Here is a 20,325-nt window from a genome sequence, read left to right as displayed (position 1 = left end):
TCCCAAGGCAACGTGTTTGGAACGTTGCTTGTTCACATTGCTGAAGAAGATCCTCATGAGCTCAGAAATAATGAAAAACAAAAGCGACAGTTTTGAGCACTCGATGCCTTATAAATGCAAAGTGCCATTGTTTGAATTTAGGGGTACAAATGATATAGTTGGTCTTTCTTTGAATGACTGCTTCATTTTCTAAGGCTTTCTGGACTGCCTTTTGTCCGACCTAAATTAGCCCACTGCCCTGCCCTGTTTGGAGGACTGAACCACACTTCCAGTGTTTTCCGTGGTCCCCACCCAGCCACCTGCTCTTTCACAATTGCAGAAAAAATTTTAAATAATAATAAAAGCAAGCCTTTCATAGGGAACTTATTTTCTCAGCTGTACTATTGGTTTTGTGGAATTTTCTTTTTAAATGTCATGAAATTTAAAATCATTCCTGGTGGTGAATTCTTTCCTGCAGCTTGCAAAAATAATCAGGCTTTACAGCAAAACAACCGTGGCCGGTCCATCTGGTGGGACTGCAGTTCCGTAGGATCTGTGCTGGCCAAAATGCTTCCCAGTGGCTCTTGTTGCTCTAACTGAGCTGCATAAATACAAACAGCATTTCAAAGGCACACCAAGAGCCAGGGGTATAAAAATATGCTTCATTTTGTAACTTAGGCGACGGCAACCACTTTCTCACAGAGACAGCCTGGACATAATTTTGTGCCAAGCAGGAGAGCTGTTAAAATAAATTTTAAGAAACTGTCAAAAAGTTGGAGCTCTGTAATTGTGTGAGCTTTCCAAGGGACATAAAACAGCTCATGGCTCAGAAATTGAAAACACTTGGAATACTTTTTTTTCCCCAAACATCTGAGATTATCCATAAATATATAAGGTCTGACATCTATTTTAATATTTATTCACTAATTGCTGTGATTACAAAAGCAGTCCACTGTGCAATTGACAAAGAGAATACACAAGTGGAAAGTGTAAAAACGATACAGTAGAAATCTGTGGAAGTCTCCCTACCCTTCTGCCACGTGCATTTTCACAGATGTTTGCTGCGACAGTTTGTTAGACTCTAAGTTGATGCAACAGGTTAGTTGGCTTCAAAGTGTATCATATATAGCTACACGTACTATTACAATAGTAAGTTTGTGTTTTCATTTAAAAGTTCCTTTCCCTTAGAATTTTAACATGCCTTTCCCTCTTCATTGTACCGCCTTGTTTGTAAAACCTTTAAGACAATCACTTATTCTTTTTACATCGATGATGTAGTCCCTAATGTTGCCCAGGCTACCAAGAGTGAAGACACACCACGCAAAGTGAGGCTTTGTAAACATAAGGTAAGTGTTTATAAGGAGATTTCACCATTCCTTTCTCAATTAGACATAATTACTGGCCTTGGGATCAGACATCCACAGTGCGCCATTAAATTAAATCATGGAAGAATTTTAATTTTGTAATGTGGAATGGGGAGATGCTGTAGTCTCCCACACATAGGCATCAGTGTGAAGATGGTCAGTGGTGAAGAAAAGACGACGAGAGCCCTGGGAATTGTATGGGTGGCCAGGACAGGTGGCCAGAACAACTCCCAGCACCAACTGGCATGAATCAGCCTTCCTGATACAGCCTCTAAAAGATGCCAAGCAGATGCAGACAGAAGTGCCACCTGCCGGCCTCCTGACACGCTGCCAGACCCTCCACATCAGGTGTCCACAGACGCTAACAGCTGCGCACTTACTCTACCAACAACTCCAGGCCTACGGCTTCAGCATCAGAGGCTTTGTTCTAGAACGGCACTTTAACCGTGGCTACAACCACAACTCTGCCAGCAACTCCAGATCCATGGCTCCAGCAACAGAGGCCATGTTTTAGGCTAGCACTCTCACCACGGCCACACCACTGAGACTCAGAAGGATCGCTGCCCACTGGAGGACAAACTCCGAGCCCTTCGCACGGCTCTAGGGCCCTTTGTAACCGTCTTCACAAGTCCTGCTGGCATCCCCACACCTCAGGCACACGGGCTGTAAGCAGCCCAAGCCTTGGTTTTTCTCCACAATAAGACGTCCTATTCCATCCTGCTTAGTGATTTCCTGTCATTGTTTTGGACTTAGATTCAGGTCTCATCCTGAATCTAACTCCTTCCATTCTCTCAAGACAGTCAGTTGCCCCCTACTCTTACCTTTGCCCTCACTTCTCTACCTACACCAAATCTCGTGGTTAAACGGGTCTAGATTAGAACCCAGGCTACATCAAGTGACCTTGAACAGGTCAATCTACAGACTGGTGGATACCTCATAGTGTCATCTGAAAGATCAGTGGTGAGCATTCGGTGAGAATTCCTAGCACACTGAAGAGAACACATCTATGTAAGTTGTCACTTAAAGCGAGTGATGCCTACATAACGCCTAATAACAAGTAGCTACAGGAAAGCGCTGGTTCCATTAACCCCCAGTCTTGTTCTCATCGCTATTGTCCCCGAGTCTGTATGCTGACTAGAAACCCCACGTCGTCTTTGTGCCTCTGGAATTACTACAGTCAACAACAGGCAACAAACTGAAACATCTGCTGCTGCCAAGCAGATAGCTCTCTGCTCCTTGTAGAAAAACCAAGCTCCCTGCCCCTGCTTTTTTTTTTCTCCACCCCATGCTCAGTTCATGAGATTCTTTGCACCTGGGAGCTCCCTTACCCCTTGCCAGCCTTCACAATTCTCACTCAGCACACTCGCTAACCTGGTTGCTCATTTCCCATCGGTAGAAAATAGGAACGTGCCATTGTATCTCATGAGCTGCTTTTTCCGGGCTATGGATCTGCGACTTACTGCTGCCTAATAAGCCACCTGGCCTTGGGAGTTTAAAACAATTGTCATCTCTTACAGTTTGAGCGTCATCCGAATCTTCATTTGCTGTTCCCTCAGGGACTCCTCATTCAGTTGCACTTAGCTGGAGTTTCAGGTGAAGTGCATGCGCAGAAGAGCTCTCTCTCTCTCTCTCTCTGTCTCTCTCTCTCTCTGTCTCTCTCTCTCTCTGTCTCTCTCTCTCTCTCTGTCTCCCTCTCTGTCTCCCTCTGTCTCTCTCTGTGTCTCTCTTGTCTCTCTGTCTCTCCCTCTCTGTCTCTCTCTGTCTCTCTGACTCTCTGTCTCTCTGACTATCTCTGTCTGTCTCTTTCTTTCTCTCTGTGTCTCTGTGTCTCTGTGTCTCTCTGTCTCTGTCTCTGTCTCTGTCTCTGTCTCTGTCTCTGTCTCTGTCTCTCTCTCTCTCTCTCTCTCTCTCTCTCTCTCTCTCTCTCTCTCTCTCTCTCTCTCTCCTCTCTGGTAGTTGGTGCTGCTGGCTGTTGGCAAGGTCACCTCACTTTCGCTTCACACAGTCTCTTGTCCCTCTGGAGGCTAAACTCCCTTCCTTAAGATCTGAAAATTACAGATCCCTTTCGGCCATATTCTGTCAGTCAACTCAAACCACAACCTGATACCCTGAATTCAAGAGTAGACCAGTGACTCCTCTTGCTGGGGGAAGGGGGTGGGAGGAGCCTCTAAGAAACAGTAGTCATATTTTATTTTCACAGGTGACCCGTCTACTTAATTAGGTCCTAATCTGAGCAATTATTTTCTGTTGACACCTGCAAAGCCCTATGGAGGTTTCTGCATCAAGGGCAGCCAACGAACTCCAAGAGTCTATTGAGTGATGCTTGGGAGGCTGGCGTCTCACGCTTTGTTCTCTGATTACCTAGCTAGTTGATTGTGGGGGCAAACAGCTCCTGTGCTTGGTGTCTCCTTTTGTAAGCCGGAGACAATATCCACATGCTATGAGGAGTAATTGGTGCGTTGTAGATACTTGTAACTGTAACTTCACGGAGCGTTCCTGATTCACTGGATAGCTTAGATGCATGGATCCATAAATGAAGAGTGTGTGTGTGTGTGTGTGTGTGTGTGTGTGTGTGTGTGTGTGTGTTCAAAGTTTGTGAAAGAAGTCAGATTTATCAGATGCTCGAGGTGGTGTAGGCACCATATAAAACATAACATAGATCTGATTTCCCCCAGGTTCTGCAACATATTTATCACATTAGAGCACCCAATTCTCTATGCCTGCTTTTATTTCCTGGGAAAAGAAAGTGTGCCCACCTAACAGGGGTATCCATTTAAAGGTAATGTGTGTTAACTTCAGCACAAACTTTACATTCGTTACAAAGTTAGAGGAAAATCGTGTGGCCGACCTACAATGGATTTAAGTTCAGATATTAAAATGTGATGTTAGAAAGTGCAACATAGGGCTGGAAAGGTGGCTCTGTGGTTAAGAGCACTGGCTGCTCTTCCCGGGGTCCTGAGTTCAATTCCCAGTACCCACATGACATCTCACAACCTTATTTAATGAAATCTGATGCCCTCTCTGGTATCCAGGCATACATACATGCTGTCATACATGTAGACAGAGCACTCATTACATTAAAAAGGAAGTGTATCATAATATCACTAGCTCAACCTGCCTCCAAAGCATGGGTATGGTGACAGTGGGAAACTAATGTGTAAAATGTTGCAAATTCCTTGGAGATACCACCTACTCACAAATAGCTATAATTATTACTATTGAAGCGTCAATAGCAATATCTTTCAACTTAAAGAGATTTTTAAAAATGGATTTAGCAGTTTAAAAGAAACATTATGCCAGTGAGAGAGATCTTTCTTCATGTATCCCAATATATTTCTTCAACTATATTGGCACCTAAAAATATTACAGGGTCATAAAAATGGCAATAAATGTATTCACAGGAAACTTCTAATCTTATCACTTTACTGCCTTGGTGACCTATTAGTTCAAATTAACTCATTTTCATGGAGGGGCTTTTGGGGCAGCTGTAAGGCTGCTGTGCTAGCTACAGGAAGTTGCAGATGGGCAAATTTCATTCAAATATAAACCTCTAGATTTGGCTACCTGGTATTGCAGGATCCTGTTGTTTGCAGTATGCAAAATAAAAATTATATACCATCTTGTATGGTCAAAGCTAGGGGCTGTGAAATATTAAATCCAATGTTATTGTTAGGATGAGAAGTAACTGAGGGAATACAATATATTGAGCTCAGGATAAAGGGCTTGGAGTTGCCCCTTCACGTGGGGAAGGGAGCTTGTCTGCCCAAGGCTCTTCTCTCCTAACCTATGAAATCTGAGAACGGGATGGAGAAATAAGGCTGAGTCCTTAAACCTGCCCAGGAAAGTCCTGCCCATCACACAAGGCTCTTTCTTCTTTGTTCTGTGAGGTGGATTGAAGAGGTGTGTGTTAGCATTGGCTTTAATATTAAGTAATCTGAATAGTTCCTGGCCATAGAGAGAGGCACACACTAATTTAATAAAAGTGATCTATAACACGCTTCTGGTGCTGGTTAGAAGGGTTTGTCAAAATTTGTCAATATACATCAAGTTACGCACATAAGATCTATGAATTTCAGTACATATAAGCAACACCTGATTAAATGTGGCCCCCATCAAAGTGAAATGTTAATGAAATAATAATACACACATACTGTGAATACACACACACACACATATGCAAACACATCTCAGTCCCATCTGACATTTCTGTGGGCTTGTAGATAATTATATCATTTCTCTTTTAAGCTGAATTTTTCTAAAACAGTGAAGCATTTCTACTTATATTTTCAAATTAATAAAATTCTTGTAAGGCAGCCTGACGTGGTGGTGAAGAACTGGGCCCCGAAATCAGAGGTGTTGGTTGAATCTCACTGTCTGCCACTGCAACACACCCTCAAAAGAAACTTGCATGTTCATCCAGTGCCTCAGCCTCATAGTCAATAAAATAAGAAAAATGATACTTACCTTAGGGATGTTTTAAGACAAAAATCACTAAGCAAACTTTAAAATATAATTTATCAAAACAAAAATATTAAATATTAATTTTAAAAACTCAGTAGGGACCTGGGGAGATGATTCATTCAGTAAAGTGTTGGTCATATAAGCATAAAACCCTGACTCAGCATACACACACATACACATACATATACACACATACATTATACATACACATACATATACACACATATACACATATATACCTACATACATACACTTGTACACACATACATACACATACACACTTGTAGATGCATACATACACATGCACACACATACATATATATACACACATAAATATGCACACACTTGTACACACATACACATATACACTAGTACACACATACACACACACACACACACACACACACACACACACACACACACACACACCACAGCTCATGTGCTTAGCTTCAATGCTAGGAGTGGGAGAAGGAAAGGACAGAAGGGTCCCTTTCTGGCTTGCTGGCCCTACAGTTTAGACAAATCAGTGGGCTCCAGGTTCAATTAGAGACCTTGTTTCAAAAACTAAGGTGAAGAGTAACTGAAGAAGACACCCAACATCAACCCAAGGCCTACACACACACACACACACACACACACACACACACACACACACACACACACACTCATGTGCATAAGTAAATAAGTAAACAAATAAAAAATATTTTAAACTTAACATGTGACTTAAACAGCAAATCACAATTGAATAATTAGTGAACCAAAGAGATCTGAAGAAATTTATCCCAATCTTTAACAAATATGAAGAAACAAAGAATCATGGATGTAGGGAAAACAAAAGGTAAGATAAAAGCAAAAGATCCAAAATGTATCTAAGTAGCCTTGGAGGACATAATAGAGCGATGTTGAAGGAGGTAACGGTTTCAAATGGTCCTAACTTGATGAAAGACATGAAACCCAGAAACACAAAGTCACAAAGTCACACCCTGTACCAAGCAAAACAGGAGAATTATGATCCACTCCTAAACAGATTTGAAGAACCTGAAAGGCAGGTTAAAAAAAATTTAAGGCAGCAAGAAAGAAAAGCTTGTCACACAGAATCACTTTAAGAGTAATAGTAGACTTCTTAAGTGAAATTATGAAAGCCAAAGACAGTGGGCTTATGTTTTCAAAGTGCTAAGAAGTTAAATACTAAAAAAAAAAAAAAAAATTCTGACTGTAAAATCAGAAATATTATCTTCCAAGTACAAGGTCAGAAATAAATGATATTTTTAGATAAATGAAGCCTGAATTAATTTACTTTTAAAAACACACATTTAAGGAATTTTCTAGAGACCTTCTTTTGAAAGACGAAGCTAATGGAAAGTCTGGATGAATACTAGCAAGAGAAAAAGTTAAGCACAGAAGCAACGGAGATTTGCTTAATATAATAGTGGTGTCTACATTGTGACTGCCTGACTGTAAGAACAAAGCAGGCCATGGGGTAAAAAAAAATACCAGAGCAAAATGATAGTGAGAGTTAATGTCCTTGAGTTCTTGTCTTTCAGTGGAAGGTTTTAGGTACTGTTTGTAGACCTTGTTAAGTCTGCATGGTAAAATTTTATGGGTGACCATAAAGAATGGAAACAGTGTGTGTAATTCCCACAGCAGAGACAAGGTGAAATTATATAGAAGGAAAGAACACAAGGGGCTTCTTTTCGTCAAGTTATAAATAAAATTAACTAGCGCCATAATGATAGAGCCTCTCGTATTAAAATCAGACTTGGGTGGGAACAGCACTGGTGTTTCCATGGTAATAATTAAGACTATGCAGAAGGAGAAAAAGAGTGATGTGCTCAGGGTTGGTGGTGCTGGGAAGGAAAGGTGGGGGGGGGGAACCTTCAGAGCAGAATTGCAGAAGCCAGACGGGTCTTTGTCAGCCACAGTGAGCAGCCTGGATGCCCCCAGCATGCAGGTGCAGAGGCGCATGCAGGCTAGTGACTGATGCTCAGGGGAGAAGCCCATGATGCTCTGGGACGTACAAAATGTCAGAAAGACCCAGGCATCAAACTGAGCTTTGGTTCACAGCTTCTTCCTGGCCCCAGCTTGGCCAGAGCAACCGAAAGGGAGCAGAAATGGAGAATGGGGGGGAAAGGGGGGACCCTAACAATAGACTCAAGCAGAAAAAAACACCCTGAACAGCTACCAACCCCACCACAACTTAATTGTGCTGAAAAGGAGGCAGAAGCCAGAAGGAATTAGAGCTCTGTAGGAGAAGTCCTTCCAGAGGAGACTCTGACAATCAGAAACAGACAGGGAATGCTGGGTAGTGGGGACCCTGGCAACATGCGAACATGTGCCCAGACCCAGCTTATCCATGATTTCGTCCCACGGACGTTGGGGACTCTGATCTGCACCTCTCTCTGCCCACTGCCTATCTAAGAGTTCCCATCTGCCACTCAACTTAGCCAGGGGTGTCAGTAACACGCCTGTGCTCCCGGCATGTGGGGGACAACCCGCTCGGACTCCGTCGGGAGAACTTGTCTCAAGAACGAAATCGTATTATACTCGTCCTCTCTCCCCATGGTCTCACAGCTTGAGTTGCTCACTGCCAGCATCATCCTGAAAATTCTTCAGTGGAAAAGTCCCGTAAATGAATACTTCGTCGTGTTTTACGCTGCTTGTCGTTCTAAGCAGCAGTGAAAGGTCTCTGCTGTCCCACCAGGTCCTGCCCGGAAGACGGGATTTGCACCACAGATGCTGTCTGCACTCCAGCCACTCAGAAGCCTTCTCCTTGGGATGGAGATGTGCTACAGTGGTAGAGTCCTTGTCTGCCGTGCACAGGCCCAGGGTTCAATCTCCACCCAAGACAGCAGAAGGAGAGAGGCTTCTCAGTTACCAGGCCAACAACGGTCACATCTCCACGCACAGATCCGAGTCACCCTTGTCCCACTAATAGTTACTCCAAAGCAGGAGAAGAGAAGCGACACAGGCCATCTTATCACAGACCGTTGTATTACTGTTGTTTTATAGTATTAACAGTCTCTCACCGTGCCTGATTTATAAGCTAAGCTTGATCAGCATGTATAAGTAGAGATAACATGGTATATGTATGCCTCGGTAATCACAGGAGAGGCCACTACTGTAACAAAAGCCACCTAGCGTGAGCTGGCTACTTATGCCCGGTACTATTTTAAGCATGCCACTGCTGTGTTCTAATTTACTTTTCATGTAACCAAAGTTCACAGCTGTGACGCAGACTTGGGATTCAAGCGTAGGCATATTGGTTCTAGAGTATTCACTCTTAAACACTACGCTGCCACTGAGTGGTGCACGACGATAGTTCGCCTGGAGGACAGAATTCCAAGTCAGGGCTATGAAGTGGATGATTGGGACCTCAGGATTTCCAGGACCAAGTCCAGCCTCTGGTGTGGTTGTATTTGGAGGTGGGGACTCGAAGGCAATTACTATGGTAGATACATCATCTCTGTGTGTCACATGAAGTCACAATCAGAAGACTGCAAACCAGAAAGGGACCCTCACCAAGAATGAAGCCATGGCCTCATAGCCTCTGTCCTCAAGGCCCTGTAGACTGAATACTCTGGAGGCTTAACCTCCTTGGAAGGCATTTTCACCTCCTACTTTATTCGGGGCCATTTTGGAGCTAGCATTTGCTTTGGTAATATTCATTTTTTTTTTATTTTATGTGTGACTCTGGTGTGCTGTTGCGTACATGTGTCGTGTGTGCACGTGTGTACGTGTGTATGTAGAGGCCTAGGGTCACTGTTGAAACGTCTTTCCTTCATTACTCTCCTACTAAACCGGCAGCTCATGGATTCAGCTAGAAGGGCTGGCCTGCGACCTTCAGGGATACACTTGTTTGCAGCCCCATCCCTAAGGCAAGGGTTATAGGCGCATGTGGCCTACCTAGGTTTCTACATAGTTTCTGGAACTCCAAACTCACATCCTGGTCCTTGCACAACAGACCGTGAATAGGTGTGCCTGAACTGTCTGTAACATCCTAAGCCTCTGCACACCTAGTGACCCTTCATTCCGGTGCCAGTACAAAATCTCCTCCTCCAGAATGTGTCCCCACGCATCCCCACCACCCATGTCGCTCATCTTCCCCAGGCACGCATTTCTTCCCTTACTGTATCATCAGATCCCACAGAGGCTACAGGCACAGAGACACGTGAGGGAGATGGCTTAAAATTAGAGAAACACATTGTTTCATGGTCCTGGAGATCTGAGCAGGCTCTGGTCCCTCGGAGCTCCAGGAACAGAGCCGTTTTCACGTCCTCCTTTCTTCTAGTAGTCAGCAGCCCGCCTTGAGGCCCAATCTTGAGGTTAAACCTTGCTTGGTTTTCAAGAGCAGCCAATGCTCATAACCACTAGGCCATCTCTCCAACCCCTTTACTCTGCATACAGGCACATCGGTCATATGGGATTGGGGGCTGCCCTGTCCTAATTCAGTATGATCACATCTTAATTTAAGTAATTACATCTCCAAAGATCCTATAGGAATTAAGAGAAGGCTTCAGTGTTGGGGCTCAGTAAGTAAAGGTACTCACCCCTAAGCCTGACGAACTAAGGTCACTGTTTCCTTATTTCCTTAGGTCCTGTGCACCCTCCCACAGCACACACACACACACACACACACACACACACACACACACACACACACATGCACACACACACACATGCAAACATATATGCACGCACACACATGCACACTCACACATATATATACACATGCACACATATACACACATACACACATGTACATATACATATATACATACAAACATATACACATACACAAACCATGCATACACATACACACAAACACATACACATCCAAAAAAAGGAAGGAAGGAAAGAAGGAAGAGAGGAAGGATACTTTGAAAAAAATATATTTCTGATTTTTAAATTAAATCCAGGCTTGTAACTAAAAATGAACATACCTGCATTCTGTTTGCCTTCCAGGGCAGTGTCAGCTCCTCCCAGCCTCCATTTGTGCAGATGCCAGGTGAGACCTTTACTTCAACAAGCAATTTGTTCCCTTTAAAGCAGCTGATGAGTGTTTGTGCTTTGTTTTCCAGTGTGGGGAACCACCAAGCCCAAGGCCACGTACACGCCGTGCAACTACTCTGCCATAAGTCACGTCCCCAACCAAGAGCTCCCAGTGATTTGATAACACATCACTTTCTCTCAATTTTGCTTCCTTGGCGGGGGGGGGGGGGGGGGGGGGGGCGACTTATCAGTGAGGACAGATCTGAATCGTGCTGAACTTAGTGGATTTGGTCTTGAAAGGTGGGCCTTTTGATTCCCCGCTTGGAAGAAGCTTTTCGGAAAAAAAGCAATAGTGTTCTTGCCTTTTGCCATAGTGTTAAAATGTCTACAGCCCTGACATCACAATCTAATAGGCCATAACTTCTCAGCCTACGCGTCAAGATATCAGATGCCCTGCATATCAGATATCTACATTACAGTTCAAGACAGTAGCAGAATTACAGTTAAGGAGGAGCAACAAAATAACTTTATGGTTGAGGGTCACCACTACATGAGGAACTAACTGTCTTAAAGGATCACAGCATTAGGAAGGTCAAGAACCACTATAATAAACAATGTCCCCACTGTGGATAGAAAGAGAAAGGAACACTAGGGGCTGGGGCTTTGGTTATTAGGTGATTTCTGTGTGATACACAGTGAGTTCAGTGTATTGTATTTGTGTCATTTTTGTGTGTCTCGGTTCCACAGTCCTGTGAGGATGAGAAAGGAATATTCTTAACAGTAATTAGTACCCTTGCACACACAAGCTCCAGCCTGCCCCCCCCCCACACTACCCTTCCAAAGAAGCCCAGATAATTTGTGTAAATGTCTCTGTTGTGTTTTCCCATCATGTTTGCTTCCATTTGGCTTCAGCTGTTATCTGCTCTTTTGTACTAAAAGGAGTTTCTGTAGATTGTTCTGCCTTCTAGAATGTTCCTCCTCGTTTGAAGGAGATATCTATACACTTAGGAATGCAGTGGGCTTTTCTTCATGATTGTTTCTATTTTGAAATTAGCAACATAAACGTACCATCCTGGAAGCATTGTTTACCTATTCGGTGCCTTCCCCAATCTTTGGGATATAGTTCCATGGCAAGAATTTTCATTTGCCCAGATTTCTCTCTGAGGAAAGTGTGTTTGGAATTACAACTGTCAGTGCAGAATTCAGAAATTGGAAATTGGTGAATTTAAAACGGAAGTGTGGTGAGCCAAAGCATGCTAAAGGTTTGGGGGTGGGGCTTGATTGCCTCCTCTGAATAAATACATTTGTATGGGGTGTTGAACGCAACGTTCCACTCCTGGGTTTACAGACAAGATGGTACATGAGACCTGACCTACCGCCACAGAGCTTTTAGACCCTCTAGGAAGATAGCTGTATCAGGTGACAGAGTAAAGACCAAAATATAAAATACTACATCAGATGGAAGGAACTCAGGCTCTCACCTGTGAACAACTTGGCCTCTCTTCTCTCTGAAGAGTAGGTGAGGTGAGTAGGCACAAAGCTTGGTGCAACTCGCTGTTATTGGCAAAAGGAAAGAGACAGGCAGCATCTTCTCCACATCTCAGTCCTTTAAAAAAGGAATTTAAGGTATATAAAAATCTGAGGAGGGGGCTAGAGAAATGGCTCAGCAGTTAAGAGCACTGGCAGCTGTTCCAGAGGTCCTGAGTTCAATTCCCAGCGACCACAGGGTGGCTGATAACCATCTATATGTGTTCTGATGCCCTCTTCTGGTCTGCAGGTGTACTTTGAGGTAGAACATTCATACACAAGTAAATCTTAAAAAAAAAAAAATCTGAGGAAATGAAAGCTTAAGTGAGTTGTGAGGGTCTGAGAAAGTGACTTAAAGTATGCAAATGCAAGTTATAAGGGTCTAAGGTGGAATACGTGCATGACAAATTCTTGACAACCATCCATTTCCTGCCACAGACAACTGCAGGGTCAAAGAGTTTTAAGAGTAACTCTTCTCTCCTGAAACCATTCCACTGGTCTTTTATTAAATAAAACTCTTGTCAGTTCCAGCTTTTCTCTCTGTTCCTCCTTACAATACTCTACCAAGCTTTCTCTTCATAAGCCTGTAATATGTCCTGGCCAGGCGAATGAGGGATCCAGTGTGACCACAAGGGGGCAGCAAATAACACTAGAATCATCAAAGGCCGAAACACAGGAAGGTTTTTATTTGGTTGGTTTGGTTTTGTTTTGTATTCCCTCAAAAATATGGCTTCTCTGCAATCATACTGTCTCAGGGCAAGCTATCTACTGATGTAAGCTAAGTGCAAAGATCACATGGTGGTGAAGATCAGTGTAGGGGGAAAAAAAAATCAGAAGACAGTACATTTGTCCCTGGCTTGAAGTGGGGTGTGTGTCATCTTATCTAGAAAGGCACTATCTATGTAAAAAGCCCAGAAACAACTTCTTGGAAACAGTCCTGTATATTATGGGATGTTGTTCAAAAGCTTTGAAAAATGACTATAGTTTCCATCAAAAGGGTTCCTAATATTCCAGTTGCAATAAATACTACAAGCAAAAGCAACTGTTAGGAGAAAGGGGGTTATTTCAGCTTCCAAATTACTCTCCATCACTGAGGGAGGGCAGGCCAGGAATCTGAAGCAGAAAGCACAGATGAATGAATGTTAGTTGCAGACTCACCCACAGGCTTACACTTAGCTAGCTTTCTTATACAGCCCAGGGCCAACTGCCCAGGGAATGGTGCCTCCCACATTGGGCAGCCTACATTAATTAACAGTCAAGGCAATCCCTCAGATGCACACCCACAGACCAATCCGACAAAGACACTCATTTGAGGCTCTTTGCAAGTGGTTCTAAGCTGTGTCAAGTCAACAGTTAATGCTGACTAGGGTACCCTACCAAAGAATTTTCTAACTTGTCCTCCTGTGTCCCTTCCAAATGTCTGGACTTGGAAGATACTTGATAAATCATTGTCATGTTGCTGTTCTTGTACATGGAACACGAATTCATCCCTAAGCCAGACTGAAGTTGAGTGTCTGTTGTATAGGCTGAAAGACGTGTGTGTTTCTTTCTTGACGGTGGTATAGCACACATGTGGGTACCATCTTTTCACAGGACACGAAGGCAGACTTCAGTGCTCTGAGTGTCCCACTTGAAACTTTTGCCCGTTTGTCTATCATTTGGCTGCAGGATCGCCGGTCATGTCAGGGTACTACGGTGTCAGGAGATCTTTCCTGTCAGATTCAGACTTCCACAGCAGCAAACAGTTCCCAAATGACCTCTACACCTCCAGCGCGACCAAGCCCTTTGCCTGTGAGTCCTCAGCTGGGCAGAGTCACCCAGGCCTGCTGGAGTCCTACCTGGCAGAGCCCTATGGAGACTACCGCCCACCAGCGCTGACTCCCACGCCGAGTTCCCTGTTCAGCACCTCGACTCTGCCGCCACCGCTCCTGCCTCCTCCGTTCCCCAGTGACCCAGCTCACTTTGTGTTTGTGAGTACGGCTATTGCTCGGTGCAGGGAGGAACAGGAGGCCCCAGCTCCTGTGGCCCAGCCCCCATGCATGGTAACCAGGCTTATGCCAGATGTGACTTACCCCCGGGGGTTCCAGAGGCTGCCCTGATCATACCTGGAGATGCTGGGTCAGGCCAGCTTTGCTGGGGCACTTCTTTCTGACAGGGTTCTGCTCAAAGATCCAATCAACCAAGGCATCTGAATTATCTATCTAACCAAGGGTTTGAACCAAGGGCCTGTAAAATAGAATTCACATTCACATCGTTACTAAATCCTTCCCACCCTGTTAGCGCAAGATTCTTCAGGCCTGTGAGCCCTAAGGAATCCAATGTGGAGGTCACACCTAGACAGGATTCAGTAAGTTCCCAAAAAGATGCACCAAGCTTTCACTTTTGCCCAGCTTCCTCACAGCACGGCCCCCTTACCTTGTTCTCTCTTGATCCCTCCAAAGAAGTCAGCTCAGAAAGATCTAAAGGCCGCTAATAGTCCCTTTATGGGAAACTGCAAAGCCTTCTGCCACAATCGCATGAGTCGCTGAAGGTGGAATTTTAGACAAAACGGGTGGGGCAGGGAATTATAAACCTTATTCTGTGGCAAGAACGTTTATGGGCCTTTGTTCATGTAAGGCTTGCAGCAGCCCAGGAAATCTGTGCCCCGTTTCTCAGATGAACGAGGATCAGTATCAGGAGGTGGGTGGGTGGTATTGTGAATGAAAACTACTGCCCATAAGAAAACGACTGTTGGGCAGGCAGGGACACCCCCACACACACCCGCAGGCTGTTCTAGAGCCTACTCCGCCAGACCGGAAGTGGGTGCTGCCTTCCTCTGCTTGTGTAAAGAGGTATGTGGGGTCCAGAGTAACATCCTCAAGTAGAAATTAATCCAGATCTTCCTGGTTTGGGAAAAGCTGCCTGGCAGGTGGGCTCCAGCAGCATCTAGAAGGTACCGCAGTCCAGCAGCTGTGCTGTATCCTCAGAGCGTCAGCTAAAGACTAATTCCTGTGCGGTTGCCTTTCTTCTCAGAGAGAGTCATGGGAACAGACGGTGCCGGACAGCCTCAGCCAGCCAGACCCTGTGCCTGCGGATGCCCTGCAGACCTTGCCTTCCAGCACCAGTTGCCTCTCCCAGCTGGAGTCAGGAAGCAGCGCCCAGCACAGGAGCACGGGCTGGGGAACTTCCCTTGCTGGGGCTCCGTCCTACTCACTGCATGCATTGGAGGACCTGCACCACACCCCAGGGTACCCCACCCCACCTCCGTACCCCTTCACTTCTTTCATGACAGTGTCAAATGACCTCCCACCCAAGGTGGCGCCCCTCTCCCTAGAGGAGGGGTCAGAAGCCTCTTCCCTTCACGATCCTTCACCTTGGACAAAAGAAGATGGCAGCCTGGCCTGGGGCTCTTATGAATGCCGAAGAGCTTACTGAGACACAGGCCAGAGGACGTCTGCATTTTTAGGGAAGTTGGACTCTGTGTCCACTGATTCTTATAAGTGTGCTAGCTCATTCCGAACTGGATTTTCAGTTTAAGCAATAATCCTGCCGGTGCTAATTGGCATTCACCTCTGTTCTTATACACTATAAGACGCCTACAAAACACTACAATGTCAATCAAATCTCCTGTGGCTCACATCCTAATGCGACAACCTTCCAGGGTGGGATGCACTTTAGAACTTTGTTAACCCATTTCATTCTGAACTTTCTGTTACCTTTGAAATACCATTTTTTTTTTTTTTGGCACTGGTTATTTTTCTTATACTACATTAAAAACTTTATGCAGATCATGAAACATAATGATTCTCCTGTCTAATTTTTATTAGCTATAAACCGTGTGTATTTAGCAAAAGACAAAGGAAACCATACAATGCAGTTTGGAGCATGTAAAACAAAACTCACTTTATGTACCCTGTAACTTTAAAGTATGCAGCCTTGTACACATTTCCCTTGTTACAGGGACTTGTAAAGGCCCAGTTTAAAAAAAAATATGGCACCTGATATCAGTGCTTTATTGTCAATAAAATAGGATGAGGTCAGGAGATTGGCTTTGTAAATATAAAGTTTTACCCAAGATGTCCAAATGTTATTTCAGAACCGCCCCCCACCCCACCATAAAAGGCTGATCAATGGGAGCTTTGGTTGAACCATAGAGTATCTGACTAATGGAATAAATTTACAGTTACCAGATTGGCTGAGTACAGCGGGCATTCAATGATCAATGAAGCAATTCACATATTTCAAAGGAAAATGTAGAAGGTAGGACCAGGCTGTTGCAAGCAGTAAACAGAATACCAAGAGGCAAAAGGGGCATTGAGGAAGGGCAAGCAAAGGTCATCAACAATACATTCAATATTTTCCAGCTACGCAAAGGAAGACCTCCGTGGCTTATTGCTAAAATATGCATAGCACTTAACCACACACACATAAAGAAACTGGTATCAGAAACAGGAATGTGCTCTAGGAAGTCTGAGCGGTATGGATTCCTTTGCTGATCTGAGTGCTCTCCGCTGATAGAGCCACTGCTAGAGACCTGTGGGCATGCCTACCATAAATGACCTGCACAGACCTTGACGTTGTGGATGCATAAACCAAGGCCCATAGGTGACCCTTCCCAGCCTGATCCAGTCTTCCACCACAACCCTTTGCTTCCTGCCAGTACCTTTCAGACCCTTCTGGTCACCCCTGCCTTTCAGAAGCCAAGACTCTTATTTTCTACCAAAGTCTCTAAAAGTTTTTATCTGGCCTAGTTCTTCAATAGAGTTCCCCAAATGTCCTCCGCTGTTATCTCATCATTTATGTGCCCTAGGTGTATGGGGGCGGGGGAGGGGGGAGTGTCTACAAATTCAAATTTGGATAGTAATCCGTACTCAGAAATGAACAGTGGTCATGCTTCCGTCTCTTCTGATGTTGCTTTCTATCTCGGGAAACCACACCTGGCTTATGGAATACCAACAGCAATGCTGAAGTTAAAAACCTTCTTCTTCCTTGTGCTCAAAGAAAGTACCCACAAGAGAGCAAATGAACAGTGAGCTTCAGTGGTTGCTTTATAGCCACCTCTCAAAGGGTCCCTACTGCCTCAACACACACACACACACACACACACACACCTGTCTCTCTCAATAGCTGCTTTTGGACAGCTCTAGATATGCACATACATACGTACGAAATGATTGTACACACCTGTGGGAGTCCAGTGTGATACTTCAATGTGAATGTTCTAATTTGCTTTCTTTGCCCTTGGGAAGGAAAGACCTTATGACCCTGCAGCTTAGTCCATCCCGAAGGAAAGTCAGGCCAGCAACCTGAAGGCAGGGACCCATGGAGGAACACTGCTTCCTGGCTTGTTCCCTGTGCCTCCCCTCGGCATTTTGTTTTTGTTTTTACAATCCAGAACCTCCTGCCAGGGGTGGCACCACTCACAGTATACTGGGCCCTCATGCACTAGTTCTTAATCAAGAAAATGCCCCCACAGACTTGCCTACAGACCAATCTGATGAAGGCATTTTTCTCAGCTGAGGTTCCCGCTCCCAGATGACTCTAGTCTGTACCAAGTTGATAAGAAACTTACCACCTGCACAATGCACAACCGTCTTACAGTGGCCAAACCATGGCAATTAGCATATCCACGGCTTTAAAACATTTACCCTCACTCAGGCAGTAAATCTAGACTCCCTGTTCAGATCTAGCCATTGTCTACGGTTGTGGGGAGAGCAGGGCCTGCTCCTGACATGAACTCAGGTGCTTTGTATTTGATCACTTCCTCTTGGTGGGGAGGCCTGGCAGGCACACAGAGAAAGGGGAAGCAGGCTATCAGGATGAGACCTGATAGGCTGTTGTCTGTCATATGGTGGGGGAGGAGGTCTCCTTCTGTCAGAGGTCTGGGAGGAGGAGAATAGGGTGGAAGAGGGAGGGAGGGAGGGAGGGAGGGAGGGTGGAAACAGGTACAAGCAAGGGGATAACGATCAGAATGTAATCTGAATAAATTAAAATATAAATTTTTTTTAAAAATCTTCAATTTGGCAAGGCTTTAAAACACCCCCCCAAAAAACAAATGCAAACAAACAAACAGAAATAGTTACCCTTTCTTGGTAGTAAGACTTTAAAATCCTTTCTTCAATAATTACAATAAAAATAAGGGAAATCACCTCTTCTAGCTTTTTTGAAATATAACCTATGTTATTATTGACATAGTGTCATACTGTTATTGACAGTAGTCACTCTACTGTGCAAACTTAGGCCAACTGTAACTTTGTAACCAACAACCAACTTCGTTCCCAGCTCCCTCCCCTTCCCTAACTCAGTCTCTCTTAATCAATTCTAGAAGGTCAACTTTTTTCTTTGTTCGGTCTTTGGTATCTGGTTTTTGGTTTTTCTGAGACAGGGTTTCTCTGGGTAACCCTGACTATCCTGGACTCACTTCCTAGATCAGGTTAGCCTTGAACTCACAGAGCTCTGCCTGCCTCTGCCTCCCTGGAGGAAGGGGAGGTCTCCTAGCAACTCTAACAGGGATAGAAATAGAGAGATAGTGGTGGACATTCTCACAGAGATTATAGGGGTGTTTTTTTTAGTCATTGTTCGTTTGTTTTTGTTTTCAAGACAGCTTTGTCTTGTGTATCCTTGCTGTTCTAGACTTACTATGTAGACCAGGCTGGCCTTGAACTCACAGAGATCCACTTGCCTCTGCCTCCCGAGTGCTGGGATTAAGGACAGCTGATGAGATCATGAGCACCTGGCTCACCTTGTCTTTGAGTACCTGGCCTATTTAACTTCATATGTGCCCCCTTGGTTCATCTGTGTTGTCATAAATCACAAGACTTTTTAATAGTTGAGTGTGTGTGTGCGTGTGCGTGTGTGTGTGTCTATGTCTGTGTCTGTCCCTGTCAGGGGGCAGGGTGAGGGAGGTTCTTTATCTGTCTATCCACTGATGAACACTTAGGTTAATTTGAGTGCAGACAGTTTTTTGCTCGCAGAGGTTGGCCTGCGCTCTGTTCTACTCAGTATATGCTCACAGCGGAGAGCTGGCAGAGTCCCCTGCAGCAAAGGATTCTTGTCTGCCACTTAAGCTCTCCATTCTGGTACCCAGTAGCTCTAGAAGGGCCTTCAGTCACCCAGCTGTCCCTCAGACCTGAACATCAGGCCCTGTACTGCAAAGAAGAGACCCTGTGCCCTCTGTAGATCAGGGATCTTCATGAGGGCCCTAGAGTCAGTTTTCTAGGTTGGCTGTGTAAAGTTTTAATGACAATAGTTCTGTAGTACTCACCAGGGAAAGTTACTAAGTAGCGACAGTACGGTGTTGTTTCTGTACGCTATAATTTTAATATTTGTTTGTTATGGTCAGTGTTCATCATCTTGGCTCACTTTCCATTTATCTGCTGAAACATGTTCACTTCCTCATAATATTCTGGAGATACATTGGTTCTCAAAGAAATAGACCCTGTCAACCAGGCCTTGGCATGTAGAGAGAAACAGAACACACAAAATGTCTACATCTGTCTTAAAGTGGCTAACTTGTTCATAGTGTCCCTAAGGTTAACCTATAACAAGGGAGGCACACAGGAGCCTTACTCCATCTACTGTCCATTGCAGCTGTCTGGCCCATAGGACAGAGGAAGAATGAGGCTAATAAATTCCAAGTGGTGAATGATTTTAATGATTCTGTTTAGCTTGACAACATGTGTCGCCTTCATATATTCTAATTTGGTCCTTTTTATTGTTCCAGAAGTGTCTTGTTAAAAAATGGAAACAAACTACAAAGTTATGGCAGGGAAATTAATTTCCATACATTATTTCCTATTCAGTGTGTGGGTATCAGCCACACCTTTGCTTGCACAATACCAGAATGTGGAAAAAATTGATTCCTCTCTCTCCCTCCTTTCCCTCTCCTTCTCTTTTTCTTGCTCCCCCCCCCCTTCCTCTCTCTCCTTCTCCATCTCCATCCCCTCTCTCCCTCCCTCTCCTTGCCCTCCCTCTCTCTCTGTCTCTTTTCAACCCTGATGTCTTCTGACTCATAGCGGGAGAACCA

The 20,325-nt window shown here is 44.5% G+C and overlaps 1 protein-coding gene across 3 annotated transcripts in view; it reads left to right on the top strand.

Moving 5' to 3' along the window:
- POU2AF2 (POU class 2 homeobox associating factor 2) overlaps positions 1-15,884 on the top strand; it is a 29,658-nt gene extending 13,774 nt beyond the window's left edge. Inside the window, exons 1-4 of one of the 3 annotated variants that reach the window (XM_084783396.1) lie at positions 4,022-4,122; positions 10,767-10,809; positions 13,989-14,290; positions 15,333-15,884. In XM_084783396.1, coding sequence (XP_084639522.1) covers positions 4,060-4,122; positions 10,767-10,809; positions 13,989-14,290; positions 15,333-15,734 — 810 coding nt within the window. In that variant the 5' untranslated portion in view covers positions 4,022-4,059 and the 3' untranslated portion in view covers positions 15,735-15,884. Of the gene's footprint in view, positions 1-4,021; positions 4,123-10,766; positions 10,810-13,988; positions 14,291-15,332 lie in introns of those variants that run through there. The other 2 variants (XM_084783397.1, XM_084783398.1) reach the window with 2 other exon arrangements.
- The last annotated feature ends 4,441 nt before the right edge of the window (positions 15,885-20,325 follow it).

The sequence above is a fragment of the Acomys minous genome (assembly GCF_964271855.1).
Source record: "Acomys minous genome assembly, chromosome: 5".
Classification (NCBI taxonomy): domain Eukaryota; kingdom Metazoa; phylum Chordata; class Mammalia; order Rodentia; family Muridae; genus Acomys; species Acomys minous.
Note: the sequence above shows the minus strand (reverse complement) of the source record. Positions and strands in the feature narration are given on the sequence as shown.